Source organism: Apostichopus japonicus, chromosome 10 (genome assembly GCF_037975245.1).
Source record: "Apostichopus japonicus isolate 1M-3 chromosome 10, ASM3797524v1, whole genome shotgun sequence".
NCBI classification, from domain to species: Eukaryota; Metazoa; Echinodermata; class Holothuroidea; order Aspidochirotida; family Stichopodidae; genus Apostichopus; species Apostichopus japonicus.
This window is the reverse complement of record NC_092570.1, coordinates 14249964-14263010: the sequence shown is the minus strand read 5'-3', so window position 1 is coordinate 14263010 and position 13047 is coordinate 14249964. Positions and strand designations below refer to the sequence as shown.

At 37.7% G+C, this 13047-nt stretch overlaps 1 protein-coding gene across 4 annotated transcripts in view; it reads left to right on the top strand.

Moving 5' to 3' along the window:
- LOC139975226 (uncharacterized) overlaps positions 1-13047 on the top strand; it is an 89083-nt gene that overhangs the window by 39823 nt on the left and 36213 nt on the right. For all 4 annotated transcript variants that reach the window (XM_071982966.1, XM_071982964.1, XM_071982965.1 and 1 more), the window contains one exon: positions 3074-3115. In XM_071982966.1, the coding sequence (XP_071839067.1) occupies positions 3074-3115 (42 nt within the window). The remainder of the gene's footprint in view (positions 1-3073; positions 3116-13047) is intronic.

The window sequence follows — 13047 nt, the reverse complement described above, 5'->3', positions numbered from 1 at the left end:
CCAGTCTTGAACTCTTGATGGATCTTCAAACCTATAAAAAAAAGTCCCCATAGGTGTTTTTTTCATCTGTTGAGAGGGCAGCAGCCTTTGAACATGTTCAACATGTAGAACACGTCCCAAAAAAAAAAAAAATGGGTTAGCACGTCTTCCGAAAGAGCATAGCTTGCTGTACAGTAACTCCCTTTCCCTCTGTCTGTCAACCTTTCTGTGAAATATGTGAAATTAAATTGTATAACGAAAGAATAGAAAAGGGGAATGGTTAAACGTTACATCCAGTGAACTGGCGTTTTGTGCTGCGACCATAATTGAAGCCCCCACTGTGAGCAGTAGCTCTTAAACTCAGTTGCCTCGTTTTTTTGCTCTCAATTACACTTTCAATTTTAAAATGATAAAACCATGAAATGTCTGTACAGCGTGTTATGCATTAAGAGGTTGTCAATGTTGTTTTTGTGTTTTTTTGTAGTATGTGACCTGCTTCTTTTGTCCTGTATTATGGGCCGATAATTCGGTACATCGGACTGAGAGGCAAGGTATTTATCTAGGTCTGGGTTGAGCAGCACCTCAATCTAGGAACAGTTGGATATTTAGCCCTGAATGTAACCCCTTCAAATACTTCAAGGAATGTTTTTTTATTTTCTTCTGTCTTTCTTTCTTTCTTTCTTCATCTTCTGTGTGGTTCTGTACATCGATCAATTGGATGAAAAAGTTTGTGAATTGACTTGAGAAGCTGAGGATTATTGAAAATGGGTTTAATATTAGTGAACCAAGTCTATAGACACCCTGGTTTAATTTTCAAATACAAACTAGATTTTACAATTAATCTAATCCCACTGACCCCCCGCCCCCGCCCCAACCCACCCACAGCTCCCATCGATTACTTTGCCGAGGGTCACTCCAACTTTAATCATGTGATGGCGAGAGACGGTGAGATATTGCGACGAGGTATTTTCTTAGTTTCCAAAGTGGGAATCTGATGGCGACTGGTCACTTTAATTTGACCGTCATGATGCATATCAAAGTTAGGTTAAGATCTTGTAACATTTCCTATGGGTATAGTAGGCTATTATCTGCCATAATTGGCTATAATTGGCTGTAGGTATACTGACTTATAGTGAACATGTGTCGTGACAAATTGAGCTTTGGAGACATTGGGACATGGTGGGGTGACATTGTAAACACAAGAAGAACATTTGACTTGTGTGTGTGTGTGTGACACCTTGTTTGGATAATACCATCAAAAAGACATCATGTGTGATTTAATTGAATACTTTGAATGTATCCACCTAGGTTACTGCAAGGACCCTATTGTTTTCTGTGGAGGTCAAAGGTCATTTGAGGTCAACAGAATTCAAACCCTGAAACTCTGTAAATGTATCATCAACTTGAGAGATCAAGCTTGGATGTATTTCATCTTGGTAATTTGATCCAATGGTTCTCAATGTATGTATGTATTTTAGATCCTCCTGCAAGCAGGAACTCGTGAAGAAGCCTCATTGGCTTATCAAAGCCGCAAGCTGACCGAAGTCAGTCTCTTACATTCATATTTAACGTCCATGATTATGAATTGTCAATTGTCAACAACTCTGTAACTGGACGACAAACATTAATCTTAGAGTGACTCTAACCAAAGACCTTATGATTGGAAGGCACCGGCGTAACCACTGAGTTAACACTCCACCATTATGATTAATAATTATGATTATGATTACGATTAACTATTATAAGAAACGTATTTTCTTTAAAGGGCAAAGGTCTGCTTAATTAATTGTAGTGCATTGAGTCTACAGATCTTAGTAAATTTTTGTTTCATGTATCATGGTGAAGTGATGTAACACTTCAACCGCAGTAAAACTCTGATATGTTTATATAGACAGTGCAGGCTACATTGGCATATCACTTGGACATCTAAAGAAATTAGTCCTGATATATTTAGTACACAGGCCATTACTAGATGTCAGTTTTAACAAATCTCCTTTTTGCCACTACAACCTAAACAGATAATTTAATCCCTGAAAGTTCAACTAGCAAAATTTATCCCTCCCAGCAGAGGGTGACATTCTTAAGAACAGATTCAGTAGAAATACAGCATTCAATCAGCAACAACAAAATAAAGAAGAAAGGCAATTGTGACATATTATCTTATAGCAAAACAGAGGAATGTAAATAACAACAAAGCAGTCAACTTTCTCATTCACCACAACAATAGTGACATAAATTTTATATGATTTTATTTCATATGATTTTATTTATCTTTTCGAATTTTTTTAATCTTGTTCAGTTTATATAATTAACAGTCTATTGGCTCATGGAAGCCGTGGATATAGCAAGCTTCTCTTAGTTAATACTGATCATCTCCTACCCTCAGACATCCCTACTCTCAATAAATCCGATCAAGCTCTGTTCTTAACATCAAGGAACATATAGTGTCTGCGTAAACTGCAATCTCGCAACCAGAGTTTCTGCTAGACGAGCTCGTCACGTTAGTCGTGAGTCGAAAAGGGTGAATCTGCGACTTGTTCGGATTTGCAACTCTCATTCTGGACTAATCTTCAGTCTCTACAATTTTTAACCTTGAAACACTCAAATCTATTTTCCAAGAAAGTTAACAAACACACTAGGGGAGCCTAATTTCGTGTCGGCCATATGGCATGTTGTACCGCAGAGAGAAATGCAGCCGATGCCTCGCACCCGCATATATTGCATGTTAAATAATAGAAAGTTGCTTTGGAATATTTAAAGGGTTATAAAACAACAAGTACATTTGTTTTCATGTTTTAAACTTTGCAAATTTCATTTCATTTATTTTTTCCATTTCCTCACAATGTTTATAAAATAATAAGACGGTGAAGACAATACCATGCAAAGAAAATCGTAAATCATATAAAAGAAAAATAATGGAAATTATGGAGAGAAAATGGTGGAAGGGCTTGGAAGCCATAGCTTGTACAAGAAGCCCACCAAATATAAAGATAACATGTATAAAGGATATGGGCATGTTAATAAAGCCCCTTACCTAAAAGACCTATACCCCCCCCACCCCTAAACTAAAATGATTTAATATCCTTGTCCTCAGGTCAGTGACGATGTTCAGCCTCCTCTATTGTGGAGACCAGTGGTAAGTAGATTTTAATTTGATGCTGTCATAATATATTGGTTGCTGGGTTTTAAGTTAAAATAAAACAAAAACTGTTAGTAAACTGCTTATCCACTGAAGAGCCTGTGTAAGAGAATGTGTAAAAGTAAGTTGGCCTGACGTTTCGATCCTAGCAGGATCTTCTTCAGGGGCTGATGAGCTTTCTGGACAGGAAGGAAGCATATGGACTAGTAGACCTTTGTGAGTAAATTCCTGTAGTACAGGACAGGAAGCATATGGAGACCTCTGTGAGTAAATTCCAGCACAGGAAGCATATGGACTTGTAGACCTCTAAGAGTAAATTCCTGTACAGGACATGTGGACTTGTATACCTCTGTGAGTAAATTCCTGTACATGACAGGAAGCATATGGACTTGTAGACCTCTGTGGGTAAATTCCTGTACAGCACAGGAAGCACATGGACTTTTATACCTCTGTGGGTAAATTCCTATACATGACAGGAAGCATATGGACTTGTATACCTCTGTGGGTAAATTCCTATACATGACAGGAAGCATATGGACTTGTATACCTCTGTGGGTAAATTCCTGTACAGGACAGGAAGCATATGGACTTGCATACCTCTGTGGGTAAATTCCTGTACAGGACAGGAAGCATATGGACTTGCATACCTCTGTGAGTAAATTCCTGTACAGGGCAGGAAGCATATGGACTTGTATACCTCTGTGGGTAAATTCCTGTACAGGACAAGAAGCATATGGACTTGTATACCTCTGTGGGTAAATTCCTGTACAGGACAGGAAGCATATGGACTTGCAGACCTCTGTGAGTAAATTCCTGTATAGGACAGGAAGCATATGGACTTGTAGACCTCTGTGAGTAAATTCCTTTTAAGGACAATCCTGAAGCATATGGACTTATATACACCTAGGAAAGGCCATGGGCATATTAGTCTTGTGATGTTTACAAACTTTACATCTGAGTACAAGGTTGATCTGAAGTACCATAACAAATTCTATGAAGAAATTGCTGTCTGAATGATGTTCTCCAATGAATATGTAAAAATACTATTGTACTTACTTGTTATATAGTGGGATAGTTGGTGGGGGGGGGGGGGAGTCTGTCAAGTTTCATGAAAGTTTCAAGTTGCATGAAAAATATGTGCCATGACCTTGACCCACTGAGAACTGTCTATTTTGCCAATAGGCATGGATCATATTTTACCACAGGGAAGTACAAGGTTACACAATAAAGCAAGGAAATATCTCTCATTGATGTTTGAGCATGGGCATATATATGTATATAAAATATATATATTTATATATATATAATATATATATATATATATATATATACATATACATCTATATATAAACATATATATATATATTTACATATATATATGTATATGTAGTATCTGATTGGCTGTGAATAACTTAGCAGGTTTGAACCTGACCTACATCTTTGCAACAAAAGTCAACCACTCAGGGGTTCCTGACGGTGACAGAACAACTCCAGTGAACGACTCATACAGCTGTGAGCCTCCACAGGGGTGCATGTGACCTGCAGTACATATATATATATGTATATATACGTTGAATGCAGGGCACTATGGAGTTCGGCATGCATAATTGGAGTTTAACGAAGGCAAAGTCATGAAAGCCGAGAATAAAATGTAAGGCTATATCCATCACCAAGAGTCGATGGGATCAATGAAAAGGTTATTCTGGGTGAAGAAAGAAAAAGAGTTCATACCAGTCAACCCCCCCCCCCCCCCCACCCGATTTTGTCCCAAAAATGCAATAGACACATCTATGACCAACCATCCATTGCCTTGGCTAAAGAAATGTGGAAGAAAAAAACCCCAAAAATCTATGTGAAGCTCCGGATTAGTTTGTGTGAAGCGGAGAGAAAAATTCCAACAAAGTGCGTTGTAATAACATGGATGTCATGCTGGGATGTAACAGATGTGAAATGAAGAATCCAAATTGACTTGAGTGATGTTACTAGTAGAACTAGATCCAGTCCGTGTATTACTTTATAAATGTCCAATAATTTACAGATGATCGATTCCATGAATTGACAGCTACGATGAGACAGTAATGAATTAGTAATATTAACGAAATTCCTACGCAAATCTGTGTACTCGTTGGCATGGAGAGGAACAGTATTAAGCATTGATCAATCAGGGATTGATCAATTTGTGGTTTACCTTCTCTAAGCTGTGGGGGGGGTGGGGGAATGGGAAGGGTTGAGATAGGGGAATGATGGAGAGGAAGGCTGGGGTGAGTGGGCGATTTATACAGACAGGACCCATGTCAGGTTTGAATTTTTATAGCCATTATTTCATGAGTAGCTTTATCCACTTAGAAACAAACTCACTTAGGTTAATTGGTCGTTTATTCATCTTTGCTCCAAATCATCACGGGATATTTCAGTATTGTCAGGGTAGCGTTTTGGCAGTGATCCTGGTGAATATTTTGATGGTATGTGATAAATTTACTAATATTCCTGTAATAATATGGAGAGCCTTAGCATCGATATGTAGCTATACGTTTCACTTCAAACACTGAAGCAAAAGTCATGCATTATCAATTTGCTTTTTCCATATGATTAATATATCATAAATAAAACTAAGTGAAAACAAGTCCTGCAAATATAAAAAAAGAATAAAGAAAAAGTAAAAACAAAAAGATTGATTCAAAGTTATTCTGTAATTTGTACTCACAAATTAGTATCCCTGAGATGCAAAACTCAATTTGGCATCTCATTTGTTTGAGCAATTACAATTTGTATTTTGGATTGAATATGATGTTTGTTTGAATTTGCAGTTTCAACTGCCAACCAAGTATCAGTATTGGATGTTGAAATAGTTGCACTGCTTCAGTAGACTCTTCCGAATGTGTCTGTTTGTCCGTGTTGTTGTGTGTGTGTTTAACTATTAAGGGCGTCTTGACAGGGAAAGATGGAACTTCCAAGCTGTCCATCGCAGGCAACTGGAGAAGTTTGATAAATTGTACACTCCTCAGGTGCTCCTCAGAATGAAAGAATTGTTTCACATGGTGCGATGTCGATGGGGGGTTGGGGGGAAGGGAGGTGGGGAGGGAGGGAGGGAGAGGAAAAGTGTGAATCAAACTTGATACATGTCATCTGCTCTGGAACAGGTGCTTGATTACATGTTTTGTGCGGATGTAATTGCCTCTTGTTATTGGCATTAATAATGCTCACCAAAGGTTTTGCACACTCGGTTAATCTAGGCAGTCAGAGGGACACGCTAGGGGGTGGTCTTTGAAATGAAAGCGCCATCATAGGGTTCTTTTTAGTTTGACAGAAGAAGGAACAATTGTATACTGGGCTCACATACAGTGTCTGCGATCTATAGTTATATATTAGCTTGCTTCGATAAGCTTTGAACTTCTCTTTATGATAATTTTTATGTAAGTATACTAATCAATCAGTCCATTGATGTTACTTTAACTCACAAAATTCTGTCTACTTTTTTGTTCCGACCGTTGAAGTAGTTCAAGCCAAGATTTCCGAAAGGAATTATGGTACACTTTAATATGTCGGCGGGGGGGGGGAGGGGGGGACAGCGGTAGAGTCAATCAGGTAATTTCAAGCAAACGACCATTTGCATCACCACGGATCAGGAAATTTTATTTTGTTTCGCATGACCTCACGATTGAGTCATTAGGATTAAAATGTTACTTATTTTATCCAATTTGATGAAAGAATTGATCCATTATATAGCACAGTTCAAACACAGACATTATAGCTTCAAAAACGTTGATTAGTGTGGTGAGCTATTTCTTTTTTTTCTTATTTAGTTTGTAAAATTGAATTGTTCAATTTCTTTATTTGTTTCATATTTAAGCAATGAATTTTAATATTGGAACCTTAACTACCGCTACGTTGGTATCGTTTAAAATCGTAAATAGATTGAGTCCGTGCCTATTAAAAGCGGTGCCTTTAGCTCAGAAGGGGGTAGATGTCTTCAAAAGTAGTACATTGCATTTACAAGAATGAGTTTTACTTTTAGAGTAATATCGACTTCTTGTCTTAGACTTAATAGCTATTGACATGGACCGGGAAAGTAGAGCGATGGAGTCAATGGTTGTACTACAGTATGACTTATCGAAATTGACAAAAAGAATTTTTAAGAAAAGCAGCATATAAAACTAGGGCGGAAAAATTACCACTGAACTGGTTTCAATCTTGCAACGTGAGCTATGATATATCTGAGTAAAGTCTTTTTTAAATTTACTTATATAATTCTTTTAAATGTATCAAACTTAGAGGGCCTGGTGAATTGTCAGAATATTTGTTTTTTATCATTTTTATCTTTGAAACCTAAACAGACAGTTTGCCATAGATGAGCACTTCAGTTCATTTTTTCTCTCTGAGATATTTTTCAATGCTTATACAATACCAAACTTCCATAATGAAGTTTGAAAAAAAAAAACTTATTTTATTAGCATTTTTTTTTTTTTATGTTAAGGGATTAATATGAATGTAATATGTCAGAGAAACAAATTCTTTGAGAAGGTGGTCAGTATTTGTCCCAAATGTTATCATCCTAAAAATTGCTAGGTCTTTTTCAAATTACTTCTTTCCTGATAGTTCTGTATCACCCGACTTCATCTTACTTCTAAGTTTCTTGAAACGTCGGTAGTATTTTACTAATTATGAAAATTGTGATAGGGTTAAAGTTTAACGATTTAGTAGCCTACAAGGGTAAATTAATCCGACAGTGAAGATAAAAATGAAGAATAAATGACATCATTGTTCTATGCTTCTTCATACTTTAGTATTCTTCGTTTGGTCTTTTTTCTTTTTTTTGCTTAGCGAACAAATCCGTTGCCACCTATAGCAAATCATGTACAGTATGTATAGGTATGTTTATTGTACAGTATATCCTTCTACTGGAATTTCATTCATGTTGTCACTAACTTTTACTTATTCATGAACTGCCAAGAACTTTGAAAGTTATTGTAAAGTATAAGGTTTTCATCCTGCTCTTTAAAAAAAAAAAATTATTTATTAATTTTTTTTATTTCATAGGCGTTAATACGGTGTCGATTAGAATGGCAGATTTTGCTAGAACACACACAACCTCAAAAAAAAAGAAAAAAAATCATTGATTCTAGCTATCATTTGGTCTATCTGAGATGGAAAAGTTCTGCATCATTTCGAAGACTATCCGATTTCAGCCGCATTGCCTCACAAAGGACGATCCTCATTCTGCCATCACATTCAATTGTCCTTCCCAGACAGATGAAAGATTCTGGGCTGTCAAGTTCCTGACACGGTTGATGAGCCGAGAGCCTTGATAATTCTCTCTAGTCATTTGTGTTTGGAAAACAAACTGATTGTTTTTCCAACTGTTTTATCGTGTTAGGATGTCAGTCATTGGAGAGGTGTCATATGTACCAAACAATATATGTACCTGTGATTCGGCAGTTACTGTAGTCTGTTGGATGTGTCTTGGAGTTTGTTGGAGGGAAGCCAGTATCTTAAGACAGTGACTGTGGGGTGTAATCAATTTAAAGATCTTCAGTATAGTCTCTTCCAACTTTGAGTTATTTTTCTAAGAACATTGCTAAAAGTTTTCAAACTTCTGATATATATATCATGGGATGTTTGAATTCCACCTCCAACTTAGTTTTCAAGACATGAGTGAGGGGATCAAGTAACGATATGTATGTATGTATTTTAGATCCTCCTGCAGGCAGGAACTCGCGAAGAAGCCTCATTGGCTTATCAAAGCCGCAAGCTGACCGAAGTCAGTCTCTTACATGCATATTTAACATCCATGATTATGAATTGTCAAATGTCAACAACTCTGTAACTGGACGACATACATTCATCTTGGAGTGACTCGAACCGGGGACCTTATGATTGAAAGGCACCGGCGTTAGCCACTGAGTTAACACTCCACGATTTTAGCCATTTTAGCCATATGTAGCGCTCCATATGTAGCGCAAAATGTGTCAGTTACGTAAGACATATCGAAGAATGACGTACTTAAGACTAACTGGAAAGTTTTCATCACATTTGACCATTTTCAGACTGTATCTAGCATATTTCAGAGCATTTGGTCATTAAAAATAAAGTCCAGGAAATTATGACAGAGACTTTATAGAAGCAATTTCTAATGTTTGTGAAGAGATGTGCGGTCTGCTCTTGATGTGATTTCACAGGTCGTTACAGGTGACCATTTTGAGTCTGTATCTAGCATATTACATAGCATTAAAGATGGCCTTTTTGACAATGATGGGTTAACATGTAGCTTGGATCCTTTTGTTCATTAAACGAAAATGTTCAGGAAATATAGCATAGATATTATAGAAAAAATTTCTAATTTTTATCAATCTTTATTGATTTGGTGTTGGTATCCTGAAGACAATATGCCAGAGAAGCACTCTTCAAAAGTTTCGACAGTTTTCAGCAATTACTTCAAGTATGTGAATGCCTTTGGAATGATTTCCATTCATGGTCGCATCTTTAGATTGTGTGACCGTCGTCGACGCTTTTTGCTTCATCTAGCTCAGTGGTTAACGCCGGTACGTTCCAATCATAAGGTCCAGGTTCGAGTCACTCCAAGATTAATGTATGTCGTCCAGTTACAGAGTTGTTGACAATTGACAATTCATAATCATGGACGTTAAATATGAATCTTAGAGACTGACTTCGGTCAGCTTGCGGCTTTGATAAGCCAATGAGGCTTCTTCGCGAGTTCCTGCTTGCAGGAGGATCTAAAATACATGCATACATCTATGATTACAGGGGTCTCTCTACCTACCTATCTATCTATGAAATTGTCTAATTTTAGTTGTCAGTCTGTCTGTCGGTCTGTTTTGAAATATGTCCATATAGTCTGTGTTTTTGTTTTTCATTCAGCCTCTGAATATAAAGCTCTTGCTAAGATCAAGACCTCAGGCCTTCTGACCTTTATACCACTTGTACATGTCTGCAATCTATCATGTACAAAAGTTTGACTAATTGAGATTAATGTTATTTGGGACTTTTTTGAAAAAATTCTTTTGGATTACGACCATAAAATTAATCTCATTTTGAATCTTTGGATTAAATGACTTTTATAAAAAAAAAAATTTGATTGTCTTTCTAATAAAGTTGAGAAAAGCATTGGGATAATCCCTATCACGTATCTTAGTGAAAGAACAATTTTGGCTGAAAATGCCTCCCAGATCGCTGGAAATGGCACTTCCCAAGCCTTGTAAGTTGCATCTTAGCATTTTCTCTTTGAAATTACTAGCAATATCATAAAATAATTAAAAAAATATACTCAAGGGGGGGTGGCTGCCCCCTTCTACCCCCCCTTGGCTACACGCCTGGAACAAGTTCTGAAAGAAAAGGGAGTCAAAGTGAAACAATTTGTTTGCTTTGTGAATACATATATATATGTCCGATGTATTGTGACGTGACATGAAGTTGAACCTCTTGTCATCCCCTTTAGGACCTCTTCGGGTCCTCTTCAGCCTGCTTGGATCAACGGCAACTAGTTTGATGTTGTTGGACATTCTCAGTTTAGAAAGACAGCTGGGCTTTGTGATTGAGAAATATTCCTGGATGGATCTGTCGGCCGCCTTGCGAAGTCTTGCTCACAAAGTACTTAATCAGCTTCTTTTACATGCAGGCATCCTGTCAGAGCAAAACAATCCTCTGAAAGTCTCTCTACTTCCTCTGGTAAAGGGGATGGAATTCATACTTTTCACCTCTCATATTTATCGGCCCTGCAACGCTTTTACAGCAATGACACCTAGGCCTATAGTCTGCTCTGCATGCAAGACTCAACCTGGCAAAAGTCGTCAAAATGTTTTCAAAAACGAGAAAAGATTCCCACAAAACCTGTCACTTATATTCAGAGAAAGAAAGAGAACAAAAATCCCATCAAAAGGAGAGACGAGTTGTAACGAGGGGGATAAACTAACAGACTGCAACTAAAGTGTGACCAATGACGGATGTAATAATAGCTGCGTGCCCCGTTTCGTAAACAAAACCCGATTCGGGGCCAGTCTATATTGTGACAAAATCCTCCGGCGTAATGAAACGTCAGATCTTCAATAACATTTCTCGCATTTTTGCACAATGTAAAAGAATAAGTTGATTAATTACACAAGGGATATTTTTCTGCTAATAATATCGGAATCGTTCATGCTATACAAGGCGACCAAATCAGGCAGAAGATAGGATGAGATGTAACATTTCCAGTGGTTCTTTGTCGACGTCGGTCAACTGTTTGCTTTTGTACGAGGGTAGAGGAGGAAATAACGGAGCCCCCCGCTGGTGCAAATAAAGGGTGTCTCGCACACGCCTTGAAACAATGTTTCTTACACTTGTGGTTTACCGCCGCTAATTAACAGTCACCGATGCTTTCTCGGTTTACACTAGACCTACAAAATCCCATAATGGCCAAGGTTAAACCGATGTGGTTTGCTTCCTTCAGGCTTAAAGCCTCGGCCCATGCGAGTTTTATAGACAAGACCTTTTTTTTCCCTCTCTTTATTTATTTATGAATTCTGCTTGTAAGTCGTTACATCACTAATCAACTATCCTCCCAAGGATGTAAACCAAGTGGAAAAATGTGGAGCGAGGGCGTTCCCGGATCAGTATCTTGGACTCGGGGCGACTCGAGACTTCTGTCGTAAACCGCAATCGGAACAGTCTCATATTTTGGTACGATATGTTTTGCTTTAGTACGTACAGGTAGATGTAGCTGATAGCTGAGTAGGAGCCGTATGGTTGACAGTGGTTTGGTTTGACTTCCAAAACAGCGTCATATGGATCTAAAGAAAACGTACGGTTAAATTGTTCTCAAGGTATTGCCTCGAACAATGGATCTCGGGAACAAAGGGGAAACGGATTTCCCCTGCTGTTAACCCCAACCCACTTTTCATCTTGTTGTATAGCGCAAACATTCTTTTCTTTCTTCCTTCCTTTCTTTCTTGATTCAAAAAACGTGTTTGAGATATATGTGGGTACAATTGAACAATGTGAAAGTACTTTTCGTGAAAGGAAACAGAACTTGAAGATTATTTATAAGACGTAAAAAAATTAGTTTTGTAACAGTTGTTGAATTTTGGAGCAAAAAAAAAAGAAAGATTGTAGACTAGACTGCGCAGTATAAAGAAGGTAAGGTCAACGGTAAAATTAGGTGAGTGCTTTTGTCATGAATAAACATTCTATTAATGTAGACAATGTGCCTATAAATACAGTATCAGGTGTGTATACTCCCGTAGTATGTGTAAGAAAGGTTGAACCGTTAGTTTTTATCGCTTCAAATTTTTGGCGGTAAGTTTTTTTGAAGTTAGAAAAATATGTTTGGGGCCTCCTGCAAAGTCTCTTGTGCACTGTATGAAAATAAAACGAGTTAAAAGATATCATGTGGGTAAGGCAGACCTTCGTAATTACCACTGCATTGTCACAACGAGTATTTGGGGCTCTTTTTTGTTTCGATGATAATCATTACTTTGCATATTCATGATGGCGTATGGGTGTGTGTGCGTTTGTGACGCCCAGCTTGTAAACATGATATCTGAAGAAGGGAAGGTCGGACCAATTTCATATTTGGCTTTTAGAAGTAACACATTGAGTACAAGAAGCTTATTGTTTTTTGTTGAGGTCAAGAGTCATTTGGGGTCACCAGGGGTCAAATTGTGAACACCTTGTAAACATGATATCTCAAGAAGGGAAGCTTGGGCAGACCTCATATTTAGTGTGTAGAAGTACCACATTGAGTGCAAGAAGCATATTGTTTTAGGTGGAGGTCAAAGGTCATTTGAAGTCAACAAATGCCAAACATTTACTTCACTCCCCTCTTACCTGTCTTTCTACACTAAAGCACCTTCCTAAACATAATATCCCAAGGGAAGCTTGCACAGATCGCTTATTTGGTGTGTAGTTGTATCACATTGGGTACAAAAAGCCTAACA